The sequence below is a fragment of the Thamnophis sirtalis genome, unplaced genomic scaffold (genome assembly GCF_051295495.1).
Source record: "Thamnophis sirtalis isolate CommonGarterSnake01/CBP01778 unplaced genomic scaffold, rThaSir2_p1.2 scaffold_11, whole genome shotgun sequence".
NCBI lineage: Eukaryota > Metazoa > Chordata > Lepidosauria > Squamata > Natricidae > Thamnophis > Thamnophis sirtalis.
The window spans coordinates 3,051,470-3,075,366 of record NW_028261391.1 but is presented as its reverse complement, the minus strand read 5'-3'; the positions used below and the strand labels follow the sequence as shown (position 1 = coordinate 3,075,366).

The following is a 23,897-nucleotide window of genomic DNA, read 5'->3' as shown; positions in this document are numbered from 1 at the left end:
ACAACTGATGGTGGAGGAGCAAGAGAAGCTGAAGCAGAAGAAGAAGAATTAGTGTAGTAGTAGAAGCAGAAGAAGGAGGGTGAGGAGGAGGAGGAGGAGGAGAAGAAAAGAAGAAGAATTATGATTATAGGAGTAGTAGAAGCAGAAGAAGGAGGGTGAGGAGGAGGAGGAGGAGAAGAAGCAGGAGGAGGAAGAGGAGGAGAAGCTGAAGCAGTGAAGAAGAATTAGTGTAGTAGTAGAAGCAGAAGAAGGAGGGTGAGGAGGAGGAGGAGGAGGAGGAGAAGAAAAGAAGAAGAATTATGATTATAGGAGTAGTAGAAGCAGAAGAAGGAGGGTGAGGAGGAGGAGGAGGAGAAGAAGCAGGAGGAGGAAGAGGAGGAGAAGCTGAAGCAGTGAAGAAGAATTAGTGTAGTAGTAGAAGCAGAAGAAGGAGGGTGAGGAGGAGGAGGAGGAGGAGGAGAAGAAGAAAAGAAGAAGAAAAATTATGATTAGAGGAGTAGTAGAAGGAGAAGGGAGAGGAGGAGGAGAAGTATTAGAGGAGGAGTAGAAGCAGAAGAAGCAGAAGCAGGAGGAGGGGAAGAAGGAAGAAGGAAGAAGAAGAAGAAGAATTATTAGAGGAGTAGTAGAAGCAGAAGGGGGAGGAGGAGGGGGAGGAGGAGGAGGAGAAGAAGAAGAGCAACAGCATCATCATCATCATCATCATCTTCACAGAATCCAGGTGATATAATGAGATTTAAGAATTGTATGTGACCCTCTGAAGATTCTCCGTCAGAATCAAGACATCCAAGATCAAGACATTTGGAATAAGTGAGACCTGCTCAGTTTGGTTTTCCAAAAACCGGTCCTTTCTACCCAACCCTTGGAAATGATCGCTGTGGCAGTACCTCGTGGTTCTCGTGGCCAAGGAGATCCGAGAGAACTTTGAGAATCTCGTTTGCAATTTTCACACACATCTTCTTCCCTGCGGAGGGTTCAAAAGGAGACAGAGGTGCCAGGTGTCAACCCCAAACAGACACCCATCCACAAGACCTCAGGATGAATAGAATAGCCATTAAATACATTGTCAACACGCAAAGCATCCCTGGCCTGCTCTTGAGTTGCCATGGGCAGGGGTGGGGGAATTGACGGAGCAGCACGGCAGCCACAATCAGAAGCACATTCCATGCCTACCTTTCTCAAGGCTGTATCCCAGGATACCTGCAACAGCCGGAGGGGCGTGATCTCTACAGCCCCCAAAAGTACACTGTTGGAGAATGTGATTTATGATACACCATGGGAGGAGGGAGGGAAACAGGGTCATAGTTGGGCCGTAAATTACGTGTGGTCAGAGCTGGCTTCACTTGGGTAGTGCTGACATGTCGCTCCTAATAAATACCGTATTTTTCAGAGTATAAGACACAACAGAGAATAAGACGCACCAAGGTTTTGAAGAGGCAAATTAAAAAAAAAAGGTTTTTGCACTCTGCAAACTTCCCAAAAATGGCCCGTTGCATTACCTGAGAGACCGCCTCCTGCCATTTACCTCCCAAAGACCGATAAGATCACACAGATTGGGCCATCTCCGGGTGCCATCGGTGGGTCAATGTCAGTTGGCGACCCCCCCGGGGGAGGGCCTTCTCTCTTGCTGCCCCGGCCCTATGGAATGATCTCCCCGTAGAGATCCGGACCCTCACTACTCTTCCGGCCTTCCGTAAAGCTACGAAGACCTGGCTGTTCCGGCAGGCCTGGGGCTGTTGATCAGCATCCAGCCCCATTTTAAGTGCTATGTATGTTGTGTAATTTTAAATAACTGTATTTCTATTTTTAATTTTTATATTCCCTTGTTGTCTGTAAGCCGCCCAGAGTCCCCCTGGGAGTGGACGGCATACAAATGCTAATTTAAGATTTAAGATTTAATTTATTTGTATGCCGCCCTTCTCCGGGAGGGACTCAGGGCGGCGAACAACTCAAAAGGGGAAAGTGGATACAAACACAATACACGTAATTAAAATACACAAGAGTCATACAGCCATACAAGTCGAGAGGGGAGGGGAACTCATCAACCCCAGGCCTGCCGGCACAGCCAGGTTTTGACGGCTTTCCGGAAGGCCTGGAGAGAGGTGAGGGTCCGGATCTCCGCGGGGAGTTCGTTCCAAAGGGCCGGAGCTGCAACAGAGAAGGCCCTCCCCCGGGTGGTAGCCAGATGGCATTGGCTGGTAGACGGAACCCGGAGGAGGCCGACCCTGTGCGATCTAACGGGTCTGTGGGAGGTAATTTGGAAGCTAATAAACTTCCAAACTTCCATAGCCTTTAGGAGGCTTATAGAGTACTCCTGGGAGCTTGGGGGGGGGGAGGGAATTGAGCAAAAACAGCCCATTTTTCACTCATTTCTGCCCTCCCCAGCCCCCAGGAGCACTCTGCACGCGCCAGCCAGCTCATTTTCGGCCTTTGAAGGGCTTCCGGAGGGCTGGGGGAGGCCATTTTCAGGAAAGCCTCCGGAGCCTGGAGAGGGCAAAAAACGGGCATACCAGGCCTACCGGAAGTTCCGGCCTCCAGAGGGGGCGGGGGACGCCGTTTTCACCCTCCCCAGGCTTCAGGAGGGCAGGGGTGGGTGGGAGGGTTGTGCATGTACGCACGGGGGGGATGTGCGGGGGGACTGAATTATGGGTGTGGGCATGTGTGCTTTCGGCCAAAAAAGGTTAGCCATCACTGGTATAGTTGATGCTTCATCCTTTCTCCAAGGCCTGTCTTCAATCGCACCCCGCACCCCAGTTGCGCAGAATACCTGAACTCCGAAGGCAGAGGTTCATGAGCAAAGCGACGGAGTAGGCCAGGGTGTAATCAGACATGGAGTCCGTATCCTTTAGGGCCTCCACCAACCATGGTATGAGCCCATCCTTAATCATCGTCGACTGCAGAGCCCGCCTGGGAATTCAGAAGAAGGCAAATATATTGTAATATTCCAATTCTGTTCCAATGTATAACGTTATAATAGATAATATAGCAACAGAACAGAATAGAATAGAATTAATGTTGGAATGAAGAATAGAAAAAGTACAGGAACAGGTAGAATAGAATAGAATAAATATTGGAACAAGAACAGGAATAGAATAATAGAATAAATATTGGAATGAAGAATAGGGATAGAGATAGAATAGAATAAATATTGGAATGAAGACTAGAAAAGGAACAGGTAGAATAGAATAGACTAGATTAACTATTGGAATGAAGAATAGAAAAGGAAAAGGAACAGGAATAGAATAAAATAGAATAAATATTGGAATGAAGAATAGAAAAGGAAAAGGAACAGGTAGAATAGAATAGAATAGAATAGAACAGAACGGAACAGAACAGAATAAATATTGGAATGAGGAATAAAAAAGGAACAGGAACAGGAACAGAAACAGGAATAGAAATAGAAATAGGAATAGGAATAGAAATAGAATAGAATAAATATTGGAATGAAGAATAGAATAGGAATAGGATTCTTTATTGGCCAAGTGTGAATGGACACACAAGGAATTTGTCTTTGGTGCAGATGCTCTCAGTGGACATAAAAAGACAAGATACATTCGCCAAGAATCATAAGGTACAGCACTTAATGATAGTCCCGGGGAACAAATAAGCAATCAGGAAACAATCAATATAAATTGTAAGGATACAAGCCACAAAGTGACAGTCCTGCAGTCATAAGTGGGAGGAGATGTGGGATAGGAACGATGTGGAGACTGATAGGAATAGTAATGCAGCCTTAGTGAATAGTTTGACAGTGGTGAGGGAATTAGTTGTTTAGCAGAGAGAATGGCGTTCAGGGAAAAAAACTCTTATTGTGTCCAGTCGTCTTGGTGTGCAATGCTCTAATAGCACTAGCCCTTAGACTTATATGCCGCTTCACAGAGCTTTTCCAGCCCCCTCTAAGCGGTTTACGGAGTCAGCATCTCTTGTCCCCCAACAATCTGGGTCCTCATTTGACCCACCTCGGAAGGACGGAAGGCTGAGACAACCTTGAGCCGGTGAGATTTGAACTGTAGCTAGCAGTCAGATGATGTAGCCTGCACAACTGCACTCCAACCACTGTGGCACCTCGGCTCTGTACACAGATAATCCTCAACTCACAGCAGTTCATTTATTGACGGTTCAAAGTTAAAAAACTAAAACAAAAGGATCGTATTTCACCCTTATGATCATTACCCCATGCTCAAGTTATCCAAATCCAGATGCTCAGCCACTGACTCGTATTTATGACGGTAGCAGTGTCCTTGGGGTCATGTGGCCCCGTTTTGCAGCCTTCTGGCAAGCAAGGACATTGAGGGGGGAGCCAGATCCACTTAACGACCGTGTGACTCACTTAACAACTTCAGTGATTCCCTGTCTTCTGTTGTTTTGAAACCCCACACCACCCTTCCTTATCACCGCCCGTCAAATAGTGGAACACTGCTATCCTGTTGCCCCCTGCTCCTTCTTTAGACATACCCAGCTCCTGCAATAACAGGGTTGGAAGGGACCTTGGAGGTCTTCTAGTCCAACCCGCTGCCTAGGCAGGAAACCCTGCACCACTTCAGATGATTGTCTAATCTCTTCTTAAAAGCTTCCAGTGTTGGTGCATTCACGACTTCTGGAGGCAATTTCTGTTCCACTGAGCACCGGAAACCCGGAAACCAGCTGGCTGGCACACATATGCCAGTTTTTGGGCTATTCTTGGCCATTTTCGGGACTGTTTTTAGGCCACAGTTTCAGAATGGAGCTTTGCACATGAATAGCAATAGCAATAGCAATAGCAGTTAGACTTATATACCGCTTCATAGGGCTTTCAGCCCTCTCTAAGTGGTTTACAGAGTCAGCATATTGCCCCCAACAACAATCCGGGTCCTCATTTTACCCACCTCGGAAGGATGGAAGGCTGAGTCAACCTTGAGCCGGTGAGATTTGAACAGCCGAACTGCAGAACTGCAGTCAGCTGAAGTAGCCTGCAGTGCTGCATTTAACCACTGTGCCACCTCAGCTCTACGAAGGCTGCCAATTGGTCTCTGGACACAATTCAAGGTGTTGGTTATTACCTTTAAAGCCCTACCTGGCTCAGGACCAGCGTATCTGCGAGACCGCCTACTGCCACACACCTCCCAACGGCTGCTAAGATCCCACAGGGTGGGCCTCCTTTGGACGCCGTCGGCCGGACAATGTCACCTGGCGGGCCCCCCAGAGGAGAGCCTTCTCTGTGGCTGCTCCGACCCTGTGGAACCAGCTACCCCCAGAGGTCCGGACCTTGCCCACTCTCATGGCCTTCAGGAAAGCTGTTAAAACCTGGCTGTTCCAGCAGGCCTGGGGCTGTTGACCTTAGTGTTAAGGTCCAGCCCCGATTAGAACAAATGCGTGTTGTGAATTTTAAACTATTCTTTTTATTTTTCTTTTCTTCTTCCTCTTTTTAAGCCGCCCGGAGTCCCCCGGGATTGGGCGGCCTAGAAATTTAACAAACAAACAAACAAATAAATAAATATATAAGGCAAGTGCCCTCTGCTCGTTGCCTGCTTTCCCATTTCTCCCGTGGCCCAGTTTTGAACAACCCATGGCCCGGGAGTGGGCCACAGACCCAGGTCGTTGGGGACTCCTGTCTTTAGGCCGCACGATTCAGACAAATGGCCCTACGACGGTTCTTTGCGGAAGAAGGAAGCCAGAATCCTTGAAAAGAGCGATAGTGTTTTTTGTGCTGAGCTCATACGCGGAGGATCTGATAGCCGCCCGGTTAATGTGTCACCGAGCAAGGCAGGAACATTGGATCATAATTACGCAACCGTCTTTGCTTTTCTTCCCAGGAACAATAAAAGCCATAAAAAGTGAGAGAAAAAGTGAGACATTTATGGCCCAGAACCTATTATTATTATTAAGCTCAGCTGATACTGCTTAGCTCACCTGTTCTGTTCTCAGGTGGCTATTTCACCTGTTTTAACTCTTTGCACGGCCTCTCGTACGAGTTTGCCACCGACCGGCACTTCCCAGCACTCTTCCCAGGGTCTCTGATGTGCACTGAGTGTGGCTGAATGAGTTTCATTTACAGGGAGTCCGGTTCGTTTAGCGTCTGTCGAAAGTTACGACAGCACTGGGGGGGGGGAAAAACGTGACTTGGAACCGTTTTTCCAAGTGATGGACTTCGCAGCCTCCTTTACGATCGCGGGATCAAAATTCGGATGCTTGGCGACGGGTTCATATTTATGACGGTGGCAGCGTCCCGGGGTCACGTTGTCCTGTTTCGCGACCTTGTGACCAGCAAAGTCAGTTAGGGAAGCCAGATTCACATAAAAACGGGGTGAGTAACTTGTCGACGGAAGTGATTCGCTGACTTAGATAACGGTGGCGAGGAAGGTCATAAAATGGGGCAAAGGGCACTTTAACAAATGTCTCGCTTAGCAACAGAAATGTTGGGCTCACTCCACAGACATTTCGGTCATAAGTCGAGGACTACCTGTACAAGTGGAGGAAAGAAGGCAGCGCCTGGCAAAATTAAGCCAGGTGGCTTCCAGCCTTTGGAGTCTTTAGCCAATGACTGGGCAAATGGGAAGCCATTGGTGCCCTCAGAGCTTGGCGGTTTCACTGCAGACGTTTCCTGGCCCAACTAGGTAACGTCATCAGGGCTGGAAGGGTTTGGGGTTTATGCCGTAGAGGAGGGGGAGGGAGATGGGGAGGGGGACTGTAGGGTTCTTGGTGCTCCCTGAAGTGGGTGGTTTTCTTGCAGGCCTTTCATGACCCAACTTGGTAACATCATCAGTGCTAGAAGGAAGTGGTGCTTGTGTGGAGGAGGAGAAGGAGGAGGAGGAGGAGGAGGAGGAGGAGGAGGAGGAGGAGGAGGAGGAGGAGGAGGAGGAGGAGGAGAAGAAGGACTGTGGGGTTGTTAGTGCTCTCTGGTTTTCTTGCAGACATTTCATTACCCAACGAGGTAACATCATCAATGCTAAAAGGGAGGGGGATTGGCTCTTTGTTTATATACAATATAACCCCGCTTTCTTTTAGCGTTGATGATGTTACCTAGTTGGGTGATGAAACCTCTGCTAAAAACCCCAACCAAACTCAAACAGCACCAAGGACCTCACTGTCCTCCCCCCCCCCCCCATTCCCCACAATCAATCCCCACTCCCTTGTAGCACTGATGATGTTACCTAACTGGGTAAATGAAATGTCTGCAAGAAAACAGCCGAGCTGCAGCACCAAGGACCCCACAGTTCAACCCTGAACTCCACAAACGGAGGAGATCAGAATCCGAATCAGAACAGAGCTGGAGGGGACCTTGGAGGTCCTCTAGTCCAGCCCCCTGCTCACTCAGGAGATGCTATACCACAGTGTTTTTCAACCTTGGCAACTTGAAGATGTCCGGACTTCAACTCCCAGAATTCCCCAGCCAGCGAATGCTGGCTGGGGAATTCTGGGAGTTGAAGTCCGGACATCTTCAAGTTGCCAAGGTTGAAAAACACTGCTATACCATTTCAGACAAGGGACGAGGTCTGCAGATGGGTATCGGGGTCCCAAGTAAGACCCCCACCCCCAACGAAAGAAGACCCCCGAGGGTTGAGTTTCCTCAAAGCTCCATTTTATTAGAGATGTCATATTGGCACATCTGGGAAAAGCCGAATCTGAAAGCTCCCAGGATTTCCCCACTCAAGTAAAAGTCCAAGCCCTTCCCCAGCACCCTCATGCCCATCCCATGGCCCAATCAATGCCCCGTCCCCAACTGTCACGCCACTCAAGATGCAGGGCAAGGTGTCCTTGACTCTCTGAGAAAGTAACGTTATTATGCCTATCTATCTCCCGTACAAGGGTGGTTCCATGGCTCAGACGCCGAGCTAGTCGATCAGAAAGGTCGGAGTTCGGCGGTTCGAATCCCTAGCGCCGTGTAACAGAGTGAGCTCCCGTGACTTGTATTGTATTGTATTGTATTGTATTATTTGTATGCCGCCCTTCTCCGGGAGGACTCAGGGCAGCAAACAATTCAAAAGGGGGAAAAGGGGAACATAAAAACGAAATACAAATAATAAAAATAGGCAACAGTCGCACAACCATACATGTCGAGAGGGGAGGGAACTCATCACCCCCAGGCCTGCCGGCAAAGCCAGGTTTTGACGGCTTTCCGGAAGGCCTGGAGAGAGGTGAGGGTCCGAATCCCTGCGGGGAGTTCATTCCAGAGGGCCGGAACTGCCACAGAGAAGGCCCTCCCCCGGGTAATAGCCAGGTGGCATTGGCTGGTAGATGGCACCCGGAGGAGGCCGACCCTGTGAGATCTAATGGGTCTGTGGGAGGTAATTGGCAGCAGGCGGTCTCTCTTGTCCCAGCTTCTGCCAACCTAGCAGTTCGAAAGCACGTAAAATATGCAAGTAGAAAAATAGCAACCGCCTTTGGTGGGAAGGGAACAGCGTTCCGTGCACCTTCGGTGTTGAGTCATGCCAGCCACATGACCATAGAGACGTCTTCGGACAGTGCTGGCTCTTCGGCTTTGAAACAGAGATGAGCACTGCCCCCTAGAGTCGGGAACGACTAGCACGGATGTGCGAGGGGAACTTTTACCTTTATCTCCCATACTCCATATAATCCCCCCTCCCATTTTCCCACGGCATTGAATGTGGCAGGCAGGAAGGCCCATGTCAAAGGACGGCTTCCAGGCTTCCATGGCTATTGAAGCCATGCTGCCAAGCCCAGCAGAAACCAGTTTAGGGCAAAGAAATACACCAGTAATTTTTTTTCCAGCAAGCAGCGGGATTGAGCCTTTTTTAAAATCTCACCAGGACTGATATAGTCTCAGGCTTCAGTTTCTAAGTAGGGGAGGGAGCAAATTCAAACTCCAACGTTTTCCCCACTCTCTGAGAGCGATTGCTTTTGACCCACTCAAGAGAAGAAGTTGTACCTTATCGGCAAATAAAGGATCTGATTTTAGGAAGTTCGTGCAATTAAGGAAACTGTTAATTTATTTGGGGCCTTTAGCAGTTAGCAGTTAGACTTATATACCGCTTAATAGGGCTTTCAGCCCTCTCTAAGTGGTTTACAGAGTCAGCATATCGCCCCCCCAACAACAATCCGGGTCCTCATTTCACCCACCTCGGAAGGATGGAAGGCTGAGTCAACCTTTGAGCCGGTGAGATTTGAACAGCCGAACTGCAGAACTGCAGTCAGCTGAAGTAGCCTGCAGTGCTGCATTTAACCACTGCGCCACCTTGGCTCTTTGGAACTCCCACAGGGGAGAGAGAGAGATAACTGGCCATAATCTGGAGCAGCGTTCACCAACTGGTGATTGTGGTGGTCCACAGAAAAATTAATTGCATTTTTTACATTGCACTCAATCAGGGGTCCTCAAACTGGGACGGATACGTGCAATGAACGCTTGTGTGGCTGCAGAGAGTCTCCCCCTTGGGGGTCTTTTTGTGGGGGTCGGAGGGGGGCAGAAATTCCCACTTGGGGTCTGCTTCATCCTCCTGGTGGGGGGCTTTGGGCGAAGGCTGGAGGGAAGGGCCGCTGGTGGCGAAGAGCCGGAGGGCCTCGTTCCAGTGGGACGGCATCATGGCCTGGAACTGGCTGACCATCTCAGCCCACTGAGCCTCCAGGCGCCAACCCCTGGCCTTGCACTCCTGCAGGTCTTCCCTCTGCTTGGAAAGCCCATGCTCCTAGTCCTCAGTGAGGTTCTTCTGCTGAAACCTCCTTCTCGGTCAGATCCAATTTGAACTGAGCTGTTTTGGTAACCGAGGTGGCGCAGTGGTTAGGGTGCAGTACTGCAGGCCACTTCAGCTGACTGTTATCTGCAGTTCAGCGGTTCTAATCTCACCGGCTCAAAGGTTGACTCAGCCTTCCATCCTTCCGAGGTGGGTGAAATGAGGACCCAGACTGTGGGGGCGATATGCTGACTCTGTAAACCGCTTAGAGAGGGCTGAAAGCCCTAGGAAGCGGTATATAAGTCTAACTGCTATTGCTATTGCTATTGCTCTTTCTCCTGGTGGATGCTCAGCTCCAGCAACGGCTTCCTATTCGGGCCCTAAGGAGCCCGGGCGGGCAGGAGAGGAAGGGCTGGGAGCGGAGGGGCGAATAGAGGCCGGCGAGACACCCCTTGATGTGAGTGACAAGAAATTGGCCTTGCCCACCCAGTCACATGACCACCTAGCCACACCCACCCCAGTCGGTCATCAGGCAGATCCTATTAGTGGTCCACGGGATTTAAAATTATGAATTTAGTGGTCCCTGAGGCCCGAAAGGTTTGGGGACCCCTGATCTGGAATATCCTTTTTCGATTCATTTCTTTTTTTAATTATTATTTTCCTTAAAGTTAGCAAAGTATAAAATACAAGTGGAAATAAAGACAGCGGGGAAAGGAGAAAAGGGGAAGGCAGAAGTGTGAGTTAAAGGAAAATATTTTTTTTTTTAAAAAAAAAGCCTTATCTCCCAACACTGTTTAGAACAGTAGAATAAAGATAGCAACCTGACAACCTCAACTTTTGCATACGTAATATACACTAGCCGTTGCTATAGCAACCAATTGATCTAATTGAATCGCACGAGAGTCCCAGTTTCATTTCTTTCTCTCTCAAGCACAACATCTAGAAACAGTTTTGAAGCAGAAATGAAATTGGAGGCATTCTTTTTTTTAAAAAATTGTATCCGTTAGTTTAGCCGCAGCTCATATTCACTCCTTTGTAGAATACTTTTGTAGCAAAAGGAAGAAAAGAAAAAAAGAAAGACGAAAGAAAGAAAGAAAGATGAAACAAAGGAAGCAAGGAAGGAAAGACAGACAGAAAAAAATAGAAAGAAGGGAGGGAGGAAGAAAAGGACAAATAAAAGAAAGAAGGAAATACAGACACAGACGGACAGAAAGAAAGAAAGAAGGAAAGGAAGGAAGGAAGGAGGGAGGGGGAGGGAAGGAGGACAAATAAAAGAAAGAAGGAAATACAGGCACAGACAGAAAGAAAGAAAGAAAGAAAGAAGGAAAGGAAGGAAGGAGGGAGGGGGAGGGAAGGAGGACAAATAAAAGAAAGAAGGAAATACAGACACAGACAGAAAGAAAGAAAGAAAGAAAGAAAGAAAGAAAGAAAGAAAGAAAGAAAGAAGGAAGGAAAGGAAGGAAGGAAGGAGGGAGGGGGAGGGAAGGAGGACAAATAAAAGAAAGAAGGAAATACAGACACAGACGGACAGAAAGAAAGAAGGAAAGGAAGGAAGGAAGGAGGGAGGGGGAGGGAAGGAGGACAAATAAAAGAAAGAAGGAAATACAGACACAGACGGACAGAAAGAAGGAAAGAAGGAAAGGAAGGAAGGAGAGAGGGGGAGGGAGGACAAATAAAAGAAAAAAGGAAGTAAGGAAAGACAGACAGACAGAGATAGAGAGACAAAAAGAAAGAAAGAAAGAAGTAAGAAGGAGAGAAGAAAGAAAGAAAGAAGTAAGAAAGAAAGAGAGAAGAAAGAAAGAAAGAAAGAAAGAGAGAGAGAGAGAAGACAGAAAGGAAGGAAGGAAGAAAGAAAGAGAAATTTACTTTTGGGGAAAAAGAAGTGAGGCAGCATCACAACCCCTCCATTCCTCACCTGAGGCTGAGTTTCTGCAAAGCTCCCAGGACGTTCTCCCGGGTAAGGGAGAACTTATCTTCCGCTTTCAACCGTCCTTCCAGCATGCGGAGCAAGCGGGGATTCTGGGAAAGGTAGAGGCGGCCTGGGAGAAACAGAAGAAGAAAGAGAGCAATGGAGAGAGAGAGAGAGAGAGACCGCAAAAGCTCTCGGAAGTTGCATTCCAAATTTTGCCGTGTTTTCTCTCCCTCCCTACGGACACATATACATCCGAACTAGGCTGTTTCTTTGCCTCATATAACATACGTGGGCATAGGGATAATTTTGTATTTGTTTATGTTGTCATGTTCATGTAGTGTATATTGGAGGTGGTGACCCTTTGAGAGCTGGAGGCCATGAAATGTCATGTTAATGTATGCCAATTAGTGTACATGCAAAGTGACAATACAGTTATTCTATGTATCTATCATCTCTCTATCTACATATGTATCTCTCTCTCTCTCTCTCTCTCTCTCTCTCTCTCTCTCTCTCTCTCTCTCTCTCTCTCTCTCTCTCCTGTATCTCTACATCACTATCACTCTATCTCTCATCTCTCTCATCATCCATCCATCCATCCATCCATCCATCCATCCATCCATCCATCCATCCATCTCTGTATCTCTCTCTACCATCTATACTGTATCTTTACATCACTCTCACTCTCACTAGTCCAGTCCACTGGTCAAGCAGGAGACCCTGTACCATTGCAGACAAATGGCTATCCAACATCTTCTTAAAGACTTCCAGTGTTGGGGCATCCACAACTTCTGGAGGCAATTTCTGTTCCACTGGTTAATTGTTCTCATTGTCAGGAAATTCCTCCTCAGTTCTAAGTTGCTTCTCTCCTTATTCTCCATCTGTTGTTTCTTGTTCTCCCCTCAGGTGCTTTGGAGAACAGGTGGACCCCCTCCTCTTTGTGGCAGCCCCTCAAATACTGCAACACTGCTATTTTGTCTCCCTCCATCCTTCTTTTCATTAGACTAGACATTCCCAATTCCATATCCCCATCCCCAATGGCCTGGAGGAACCTTCTCCATGGGGTCGCAATGGATCGGACACGATTTCACGACTAACAGCAACAACTATGTGTGTATGAGAGTGTGTCAGTCAGTCAGTCAGTCAGTCAGTCAGTCAGTCAGTCAGTCAGTCAGTCAGTCTGTCTGTCTGTCTGTCTGTCTGTCTGTCTGTCTGTCTGTCTATCTATCTATCTATCTATCTATCTATCTATCCATCTATCATCTATCTATCTATATCTATCCATCTATCATCTATCTATCTATCTATCTATCTATCTATCTATCTATCTATCTATCTATCTATCTATCTATCTATCTATCTATCTATCTATCTATCTATCTATCTATCATCTCAAGTACTTTGGCCACCTAAGGAGAAGGAAGAAGGACTCCCTGGAGAAGAGCTTCATGCTGGGAACGATGGAGGGCAAAAGAAGAAGAAGGGGACGGCAGAGAAGGAGGCGGCTGGATGGAGCCACCCAAGCAGTTGGTGTGAGCTTCAATGGACTCCAGAGAATGGGAGAGGAGAGGAAGGCCTGGAGGAACGTTGTCCATGGGGTCGCAATGGGTCGGACATGACTTTGCATCTATCTATCTATCTATCTATCTATCTATCTATCTATCTATCTATCTATCTATCTATCTATCTCAAGTACTTTGGCCACCTAAGGAGAAGGAAGAAGGACTCCCTGGAGAAGAGCCTCATGCTGGGAAGGATGGAGGGCAAAAGAAGAAGAAGGGGACGGCAGAGAAGGAGGTGGCTGGATGGAGTCACTCAAGCAGTCGGCATGAGCTTCAATGGACTCCAGAGGATGGGAGAGAACAGGAAGGCCAGGAGGAATGTTGTCCATGGGGGTCACGATGGGTGGGACACCACTTCGCAACTCGCATCTATCTATCTATCTATCTATCTATCTATCTATCTATCTATCTATCTATCTATCTATCTATCTATCTATCTATCTATCTATCTATCCATCCATCCATCCATCCATCCATCCATCCATCCATCCATCCATCCATCCATCCATCCATCCATCCATCCATCCATCTATCTATCTATCTATCTATCTATCTATCTATCTCAAGTACTTTGGCCACCTAAGGAGAAGGAAGAACTCCCTGGAAAAGAGCCTCATGCTGGGAACGATGGAGGGCAAAAGAAGAAGGAGGGGACGGCAGAGAAGGAGGTGGCTGGATGGAGTCACCAAAGCAGTCCGTGTGAGCCTCAATGGACTCCAGAGGATGGGAGAGGAGCGGAAGGCCTGGAGGAACGTTGTCCATGGGGTTGCAATGGGTCGGACACGACTTCACAGGTAGCAACAACGATAACAAGAGGTTTCTATGAGCTTCGGGAGAACTTCCCCAGGTGCAAGTAGCTACTTTATGCGCCGCCTCTTACCTTCAGCCAGGGAGGCAAACGCATTGATGAGCCGGGCGGTGTACTGGCGCACAACCTCGCACTTGGACTGGATCAGCATTAAGACGCTCCTCTGCAAGAGAACCCCAAAATTGAAATGGTTGCAGTTAATCCTGGAATAGTTGACATGAAACAACAGCAAAAGCAAGAGCATCCAGACTGAAGCTCCACAGTGCTTTACAACCAGTTTCCGGCAAAACATGTGCATTGCAGACAACGGATCTGCATAACGACTACAGGGTCTACTTAATGACAATGGATTCACTTAATGATTACTCTGTCCACATAACGACCATGGATTTGCTTAATAAACATGGGCAAGATTTAGCAGGGGGGGGGGGAAGCGAGATCAGCTGGGATTTTAGCAATAGCAATTCCACCCTGAAAGGAGGGAGGAAGGAAGGACAATAGCACTTAGACTTATATACTACTTTGTCTTGCTTTACGGCCCTCTCTAAGCAGTTTAAAGAGTCAGCCTCCTGCCCCCAAGAATCTGGGTCCTCGTTTAACCTAGAAAAAGAAGATTCGGAATATTTCGCGACATGGGAAACTTTTCTACAAATGGTTAGCTGACAGTCACAGAGGTTAGATGAGTGGATTTACGGGAAATATGGACCACATGAGAAAGAAAAAATGATTACTAAATATTTTGATGGTTAAATAATTGATATCACAATGGAAGATAGTACATTTTTCCATAACTACTGATAATTATCATATATAAATACAATACAATAGCAGAGTTGGAAGGGACCTTGGAGGTCTTCTAGTCCAACCCCATACCATTTCAGACAGGTGGCTGTCCAGTCTCTATACCGTTACAGACAAATGGCTATCCAACATCTTCTTAAAGACTTCCAGTGTTGGGACATTCACAACTTCTGGAGGCAATTTCTGTTCCACTGATTCATTGTTCTAACCGTCAGGAAATCTCTCCTCAGTTCTAAGTTGCTTCTCTCCTGGATTAGTTTCCACCCATTGCTTCTTGTTCTGCCCTCAGGTGTCTTGGAGAATAGCTTGACTCCCTCTTCTTTGTGGCAACCCCTGAGATATTGGAAGACTGCTACCATGTCTCCCCTGGTCCTTCTTTTCATTAAACTAGCCATGCCCAGTTCCTGCAACCGTTCTTCATATGTTTTAGTCTCCGGTCCCCTAATCCTCTTTGTTGCTCTTCTCTGCACTCTTTCTAGAGTCTCCACATCTTTTCTATATCGTGGCGACCAAAACTGGATGCAAATATTCCAAGTGTGGCCTTACCAAGGCATTATAAAGTGGCATATTTACATGTACATGACTATAATGATTATGATGTTTATATTTTAAAACTGTGGACATACGGAAAACACACGGTTCAATGTAGAACTGGATGGTTATTTAATTGATTATTGCAATGGGAGATAGTATATTTTTCAATAACGACTGATAATTGTCGCATATATGATTATGATCTGCCAGTCTGCACCAGTTTGGGCGAACTGGTAATGGCGGCAGCGCGAGACTCCGGCCATCCACCCAGACGCCATCAGGGACCTTCTGCCCATGCTCGTGTGTGTGTGTGTGTGCCACCCCCGCTACCGAACCAATAGTGAAGAAAATAGGATACCATTACTGCTTATGATGTTTATATTTTAACACTTTGAACACACCGTTCAATATAGAAACAGAAATGGAATTTATGATATAAAACCATAAAAATATCATTTTTTAAAAAAGTTAACAGTTGCAGATCAAGACTCCCAAAGATGCCCTCGGTCTCCGATCTAGGGTAGCGATCTCACACACACCCCCACGCTAACCTGGCCATTACTGTAGCAGTCCAACAGATCATTGTTGATGTAGGCTTGCAGAACGGTGTCCCGCTGCTCCCCCGGATGGGAAGTTGTCAAACGCTGCAAAAGGAAGAGAGATTTATTTTTCAAAATGAAATGATTAAAAGTTCAAGGAGTCACGGAAAGCGGAACAAAGCCATACGGGCTCGGGTATAAACCCCCCAGAGTACGGGTGAAATCCAGCAGGTTCTGACAGGTTCTGGAGAACTGGTAGTGAAAATTTTGAGTAATTCGGAGAACCAGCAAATGCCACCTGTGGCTGGCCCCAGAGTGGGGAGGGAAGGGGGATTTTGCAGTATCCTCCCCCTGAGTGGGGAGGGAAGGGGGATTTTGCAGTATCCTCCCCCTGAGTGGGGAGGGAAGGGGGATTTTGCAGTATCCTTCCCCTGGAGTGGGGAGGGAAGGGGGATTTTGCAGTATCCTCCCCCTGAGTGGGGAGGGAAGGGGGATTTTGCAGTATCCTCCCCCTGAGTGGGGAGGGAATGGGGATTTTGCAGTATCCTCCCCTGAGTGGGGAGGGAAAGGGGATTTTGCAGTATCCTCCCCTGAGTGGGAAGGGAATGGGGATTTTGCAGTATCCTCCCCCTGAGTGGGGAGGGAATGGGGATTTTGCAGTATCCTTCCCCTGAGTGGGGAAGAAAAGGGGATTTTGCAGTATCCTCCCCCTGAGTGGGGAGGGAATGGGGATTTTGCAGTTTCCTCCCCCTGGAGTGGGGAGGGAATGGGGATTTTGCAGTATCCTTCCCCTGAGTGGGGAAGAAAAGGAGATTTTGCAGTATCCTCCCCCTGAGTGGGGAGGGAATGGGGATTTTGCAGTATCCTCCCCTGAGTGGGGAGGGAAAGGGGATTTTGCAGTATCCTCCCCTGAGTGGGAAGGGAATGGGGATTTTGCAGTATCCTCCCCCTGAGTGGGGAGGGAATGGGGATTTTGCAGTATCCTTCCCCTGAGTGGGGAAGAAAAGGGGATTTTGCAGTATCCTCCCCCTGAGTGGGGAGGGAATGGGGATTTTGCAGTTTCCTCCCCCTGGAGTGGGGAGGGAATGGGGATTTTGCAGTATCCTTCCCCTGAGTGGGGAAGAAAAGGAGATTTTGCAGTATCCTCCCCCTGAGTGGGGAGGGAAAGGGGATTTTGCAGTATCCTCCCCCTGAGTGGGGAGGGAATGGGGATTTTGCATTATCCTCCCCCTGAGTGGGGAGGGAAAGGGGATTTTGCAGTATCCTCCCCCTGAGTGGGGAGGGAATGGGGATTTTGCAGTATCCTCCCCCTGAGTGGGGAGGGAATGGGGATTTTGCATTATCCTCCCCCTGAGTGGGGAGGGAAAGGGGATTTTGCAGTATTCTCCCCCTGAGTGGGGAGGGAAGGAGGATTTTGTAGTATCCTCCCCCTGGAGTGGGGAGGGAATGGGGATTTTGCAGTATCCTTCCCCTGCCATGCCCACCAAGCCACGCCCACAGAACCGGTAGTAAAAAAAATGAATTTCACCACTGCTCCAGAGCGACTTGGACCCAAGACCGAGCAAACAACGTCACACAGCCTCTTTTCTCTTCCTTGGCTAAAAACACCATCCTGCAGTCCTTGACTTACAACCATTGGTTTAGTGACCGTTCAAAGTTACAATGGCACCGAAGAAGGTGATTTAATGGCCATTTTTCATACGGTGGTTGCGATCTTTTGCAGCATCCCCCCCCCTCGTGAGACACGTGATCAAAATTCAGCAACTTTGGTTCACATTTACGACGGTGGCAGTGTCCCTGGATCACGCGGTCCCTTTTTGCGACCTTCTGACAAGCCCAAGTTCAACGAGGGAGCCGGAATCACTGAACCATTGCATTACCGACTTATCGACGGCAGTGATTGGCTTAACAACAGAGGCAGGAAAGGTCGTAAAATGGGAGAAAGCTCAACGTCTCACTTAACAGCAGAAATTCTGGGCTGAACTGTGGTCGTAAGTTGAGGTGTGCCTGTGAATTCGAAAGCACCTAAGGGCTAAGAATGTCACCGCAGCAGCCAGCAAATGGTCAGCCAGAATGACTGCATTCTGAATTCTTATCATGCGGCTTTTGAACTCTTTTTCAGTTTTGATTGCTAACTGGCCAAGCAGGTTATGGTATACTATGTTTAATCTGGCTGTTTATATTATACATTTGTTTAAAAATGTTTTTAGTATGTTTAATTGCTAACTGGCCAAGCAGCTTATGGTATATTATGTTTAATCTGGCTGTTTATATTATATATTTGTTTAAAAATGTTTTTAGTATGTTTAATTGCCATCTGCTTTTTTTCTTTCTGAACTGCAAGCCATTCGGAGTCACTGACTGAGAGCGGTGGCTGCAGAAATTGTATTGTATTTAATGGATTTATAGGCCGCCCAATCCCGGAGGAAGCAAATCAACAGAAGAATTGAGCAAGTCTAAATTCCAACTGGGACGAGAAGCCAGAAAATCAGTTTGGTTTAACGTAAAGGCACCAAGTTAGAAACCAGGAGGCTGTGAGTTCTAGTCTTCCTTGGGCATGAAAGCTGGCTAGGTGATCGTGGGCCAGACATTCTCTCTCAGCTTCTCTCTCAGTTAATTAAATAAGCGAACTCGGCGTTTTGAGCAGAAAAACACAACTTTCTGTCCGGTTTCATGTTAATCTGCCCCTTATTCTAAAGGAGACGCTTGATCAAAGGCGGTCTGGGTCTTTGTGGAAGATTCAAGGCATCAAGGCACCTGAGGGCAGAACAAGAAGCAATGGGTGGAAACTAATCAAGGAGAGAAGCAACTTAGAACTGAGGAGGAATTTCCTTAGAACAATGAATCAGTGGAACAGAAGTTGCCTCCAGAAGTCGTGAATGCCCCAACACTGGAAGCCTTTAAGAAGATGTTGGATATCCATTTGTTTGGAACGGTATAAGGTTTCCTGCCTAGGCAAATGGCTATCCAACCTCTTCTTAAAGACTTCCAGTGTTGGGGCATTCACAACTTCTGGAGGCAACTTCTGTTCCACTGATTAATTGTTCTCACTGTCAGGAAATTTCTCCTCAGTTCTAAGTTGCTTCTCTCCTTGATTAGTTTCCACCCATTGCTTCTTGTTCTACCCTCAGGTGCCTTGGAGAATAGTTTGACTCCCTCTTCGTTGGGGCAGCCCCTGAGATATTGGAAGACTCCTATCATGTCTCCCCTAGTCCTTCTTTTCATTAAACTAGACATACCCAGTTCCTGCAACCGTTCTTCATATGTTTGAGCCTCCAGTCCCCTCATCCTCTTTGCTGCTCTTCTCTGCACTCTTTCTAGAGTCTCCACATCTTTTCTACATCGTGGCGACCAAAACTGGATGCAGCATTCCAAGTGTGGCCTTACCAAGGCCTTATAAAGTGGTATTAACACTTCACGGGATCTTGATTCTCTCCCTCTGTTGATGCAGCCTAGAACTGTGTTGGCTTTTTTGGCAGCTGCTGCACACGGCTGGCTCCTATTTAAATGGTTCTCCACTAGGACTCCAAGATCCCTCTCACGGTTACTACTATTGAGCCAGGTACCACCTATACTGTCCCTGTGCATTTCGTTTTTCTTGCCTAAATGTAGAACCTGACTCTTTTCACCCTTGAATTTCATTTTATTAGATAGAGCCAACATTACATAGTAATGTTAGTCTATTCATTTCTGCACATTCTAATATTTTCCTGACTTGGCTTCTCAATTCTCTACAGCGGGCGGACGGGGAGGGGAGATTCCAGTGGTGGGTTTCAAAAATTGTTCGAACCTACTCTGTGGGTGTGGCCTCCTTTGTGGGAGTGGCTTGCCGCCCATGTGACCGGACGGGAGTGGCTTGCCGCCCATGTGACCGGATATGAAGATGCCGACGACACTTGTCAGAACCACCTTAAATTACCTCACACACAGCACCGGGATGAATAAGAATAGGATGTAAACTTCTTTTTTAAAAGGCATCTTTGGTTTGCGTTAAAACAACTTCAACACATGCAATGTTCTGATTGCCCCACAAACGCAGTAGTCATCCTTACCTTTCACAGAGGCACCGAGTTTTATAAATAGGAGCATGATAGTGTAGAATAATCATATCCAAGGACCAGTGGTGGGTTTCAAAAAAGTTTGGAGCCTCTTCTGTAGGTGTGGCCTGCTTTCAGGGTCCACTGGTGGAACCTCTTCTAACCGGTTTGGTAGGTTTGACGAACCGGTTCTGCTGAATAGGTGCGAACTGGTAGGAACCCACCTCTGGCCCACACCCACAAGTCCATCACATGGTCCAATCTTACCCTGCCACGAACACAGATTCCTACCATCCAGTTCCGCCCAGGTACAGAGACAAAGATGACCTTGAGTTTCTAAGAAGACTGTTGTTATGGCTCCATATCATCCAACTCCATATAATGCCTCTTCCCATTTTTCCACAATAGAAAGTAGGCAGTAGAAAGTGTGGCAGGCCTGAAGCTCCCCCAAAAAAGATGGCATGCAGGCATGACACCGTCGATTCTCAACCTCGATGGCTTTTAAGACCTCTGGACTTCAACTCCCAGAATTCCCACAGCTACCCCCCCCCCCCGGATTGACAGGGAGACTTACCCAGCGCAAGGCCTGGAGCAAGAAAGCCTTCAGGCGGTCACTGCCGTCGCTCAGGTCCTTCTTTAACTTCTCATAATCCAAAGAGGGCAGGAGGGGCACGTCCTGTACTTTCCTGCAGAAACAAAGCGCTCGTGAAGCGAGCAACCAGCAGTCAAAGTCCTAGAAGGTCCACCCGTGTTCGCCTTCATTCGTTCAGTCCTAGAAAGTCAGGCGGTGTACAGAGGGGGGGGGGGGGCTTCTGAGCCCGGTGGGAAAATGAGAAATCTCAGTCTGGACCGCCAAGGGAACTGGCCTCTAGCGCTGAGGGGTCCTCGGTGGTCCGGTTCTGGGATTCGGCACCTGTCAGACCTCCATTTGGAAAGACGGACAATTTGGTCTAGTGGTTAAGGCACCGTGCTAGAAACTGGGAGAGAGTGAGTTCTAGTCCCACCTTAGGCACGGAAAGCGGACTGGGTGATTTGGGGCCAATCATTAGGAAACCGTGAGTTCTAGTCCCATCTTAGGCATGATACCAGCTGGGTGACACTGAGCCAATCACCAGGAGATGGGGAGTTCTAGTCCTGCCTTAGGCACAGAAGCCGGCTGGGTGACTTTGGGCCAATCACTAGGAAACAGGGAGTTCTAGTCCTCTTTTAGGCATTAAACCAGCTGGTTGACTTTGAGCCAATCACTAGGAAACAGCGAGTTCCAGTCCTGTCTTAGGCACGAAAGCCAGCTGGGTGACTTTGGACCAATCACTAGGAGACAGTGAGTTCTAGTCAAATCTTAGGCATGAAAGCCAGCTGGGTGACTTTGGGCCAAATATTGGGAAACAGTGAGTTCTAGTCCTACTTTGGGCATGAAAGCCAGCTGGGTGACTTTAAGCCAATCACCAGGAGATGGGGAGTTCTAGTCCCACCTTGGGCGCGAAAACAGACTGGGTGATTTTGGGCCAATCATTAGGAAACTGTGAGTTCCACTCCCATTTTAGCCATGAAACCAGCTGGGTGACTTTGAGCCGATCACCAGGAGACGGGGAGTTCTAGTTCTGCCTTAGGCACGGAAGCTGGCTGGGGAACTTCGCAAACCACCCACATTTCATGACACGACAAATCAGAGATGAGAGGAAATAAAAGAACTTACGCAGGGACCAACGATGCTCTTAACATTGTGGAAGCCTGTGAGTTGAAGGAGAGAGAAAAATAAAATCAGTACATCGTATTTTTCAGAGTATAAGACGCACCCTTTTCCCTCAAAAAAAGAGGCTGAAAATCTGGGTGCGTCTTATACACCGAATACAGCATTTTTGCTTCCCGAATCCCCGCCCCCTTCACCAAAATGGCCGTGCAGAGCTTTTAGGAGGCTCTCAAGAGAGCTGCTGGGGGCTGGGGAGGGCAGAAATGAGCGAAAAACTGAACGCTTTGGGGAGGTTTGCAGAGTGCAAACTTTTTTTTTTCCTTTCGGAAAGCTCTTTAGTTAAAGTGATTGATGAGAATTGCATTGATCAAGTGCTGTGCCAGCAGAAACAAAGTCTTAGGTGCTGCAGATTGTCAGCGATTTCCTTCTCCAGCACATGGATAAATACACCTGGAAACATCTCCCTACCTACCTACTCTCTCTCTCTCTCTCTCCCTCCCTCCCTACTGTATTTCTCTCTCCCCCTCTATCTACCTACGTACCTACTCTCTCTCTCTTCCTACCTATCTACTGTATTTCTCATTCTCTCTATCCCTCTACCTACCATCCTACCTCCCCCCTCTCTCTCTCCCTACCTACCTACTGTATTTCTCTCTCTCTATCCCGTTATCTACCTACCTACCTAACTACTCTCTCTCTCCCTACCTATGCTCTATTTCTCTCTCTATCTCTCTACTTACCAACCTACCTACACTCTCTCCCTTCCTACCTACTGTATTTCTCTCTCTCTCCCCCCCTCTATCTACCTACCTACTTTATTAAAAAAATTGCCTCTTCAAAACCTTGGTGCATCTTATACTCCGGTGCGTCTTATACTCCGAAAAGTACGGTATGTACTGTGTTTCCCTGAAAACAAGACAGAGTTTTATTTTCTTTGGATCCCCGAAATAAGCGTTTGCCCTTATTTTCGGAGAGGTCTTATTATTTTTGAGGTGCAGGAGGTGGCGAACGTGGTCACCTCATGGCTGCTGCTGTTTTGCAATATTTTGGGGGAGGGCTTATTTTCGGGGATACATGGTAGAAGACAGCTATCATGTCTCCCTGGTCCTTCTTTTCACTAAACTATACAGATAATTTTTTAGTTAACTACAATAACAACAAAGAAATGTTAATGGATAATACTTAATGATACATACAGGTGTGTGATACCTGTAAAAGTAAAATGGACAGAAGCGTTAATTTGTGAGTTTGGGGGGGAAAAAGGAGAGGGAATCTTGGATATTCTCCTAACTGACTCTTTTTTAGAATATGACATTAAGACGTGAAGTTATGGCAGATTTATTGAGATTGCGAAAGTATGCCAGTAGGTGGTTGTGTCTTTAAATAAAAAATGATCTTAGGGGGGAAAAACACGTTTAAGTAACTGTATTTACATGAAAATTGTGATACAGTGATAGTAAAATACATAAACTTTAAAATGTACAACTCAACCTGAATGAAATATATGTAATGATTGTGGGAGAACGCACGAAATGTACCTGTAACCAATTGACACGCCTTCTACAAGATGTCATGAAAGATGATTCTTTTTTTTTTTGTGCTTTTGGTTTAATAAAAACAATAAAAAACTTTTTAAAAAAAAACACTATACGGATCTGCAGACATCTTCCCAGCCCTTCATCTGGACACCAGGTGCAACATTCCTCCAAAGGCCATTGCAAAGAGCTCGCTGGGGGTCCTCAATTCCCCGTCTTTCTGAACGCCCCCCTCCCCAACTGTCTCCCCCGTGCCTTTCAGGGCAGCTTCTATAATAATCGCTGCCCATTATAAGCCACCCAGCTGGGGAAGGCCGGGAGCACAAAAGCAGGAAAATGTCAAAAGGCAGATTGCATTACTCTCGTTTCCGCGTAGCATCCCAGACGCCTGGGACGCCAGAAAGCCGTGTAACACAAGAGCGTCGTTCTCACCGACCGGGGGCGGGGGGGGGAAGTGCGGGGAAAGCCGTTTCAGAAGTGGTGTCCGTCAATTGAAAACCCGCCGGGGGGGCACAATGCTCGCCATTCATGGCAAAGGACAGCTTTGCAGATGGATTGGGTTCTATATCTCACTGCATTGATCTGTCATTCATTTTGATTTCTGTCCCCTGGGTAATTTTTGCAATAAAGACACACACACACACACACTCCCCTGTGGGTCTTAGGAGGCCCCAGCAACCCCATTCCTTCCAGGGACATTGACTGACACAAATTGTCAAATGTACGTTTGAACCAGACGAAGAGATAATAAAAAAAAAAGATATTAAGACTGTGCAGAGATGAACAGGTTGACACTGAAAATAAAGGATACAGAGGAATCGGTGCACTTCAAGACATGGGGAAGATTTTATGATTGGCTAGAGACAGGAATTTAGAAAAG

The 23,897-nt window shown here is 47.4% G+C and overlaps 1 protein-coding gene across 2 annotated transcripts in view; it reads right to left on the bottom strand.

Annotated features, from left to right (window-relative positions):
• Positions 1-23,897, bottom strand: part of ARMC9 (armadillo repeat containing 9) — a 120,040-nt gene that overhangs the window by 58,337 nt on the left and 37,806 nt on the right. For both annotated transcript variants that reach the window (XM_087725059.1, XM_087725061.1), the window contains 7 exons: positions 21,489-21,523; positions 20,367-20,478; positions 15,768-15,860; positions 13,954-14,044; positions 11,518-11,641; positions 2,765-2,904; positions 885-961 (listed from right to left, as the gene is read on the bottom strand). In XM_087725059.1, coding sequence (XP_087581185.1) covers positions 885-961; positions 2,765-2,904; positions 11,518-11,641; positions 13,954-14,044; positions 15,768-15,860; positions 20,367-20,478; positions 21,489-21,523 — 672 coding nt within the window. The remainder of the gene's footprint in view (positions 1-884; positions 962-2,764; positions 2,905-11,517; positions 11,642-13,953; positions 14,045-15,767; positions 15,861-20,366; positions 20,479-21,488; positions 21,524-23,897) is intronic.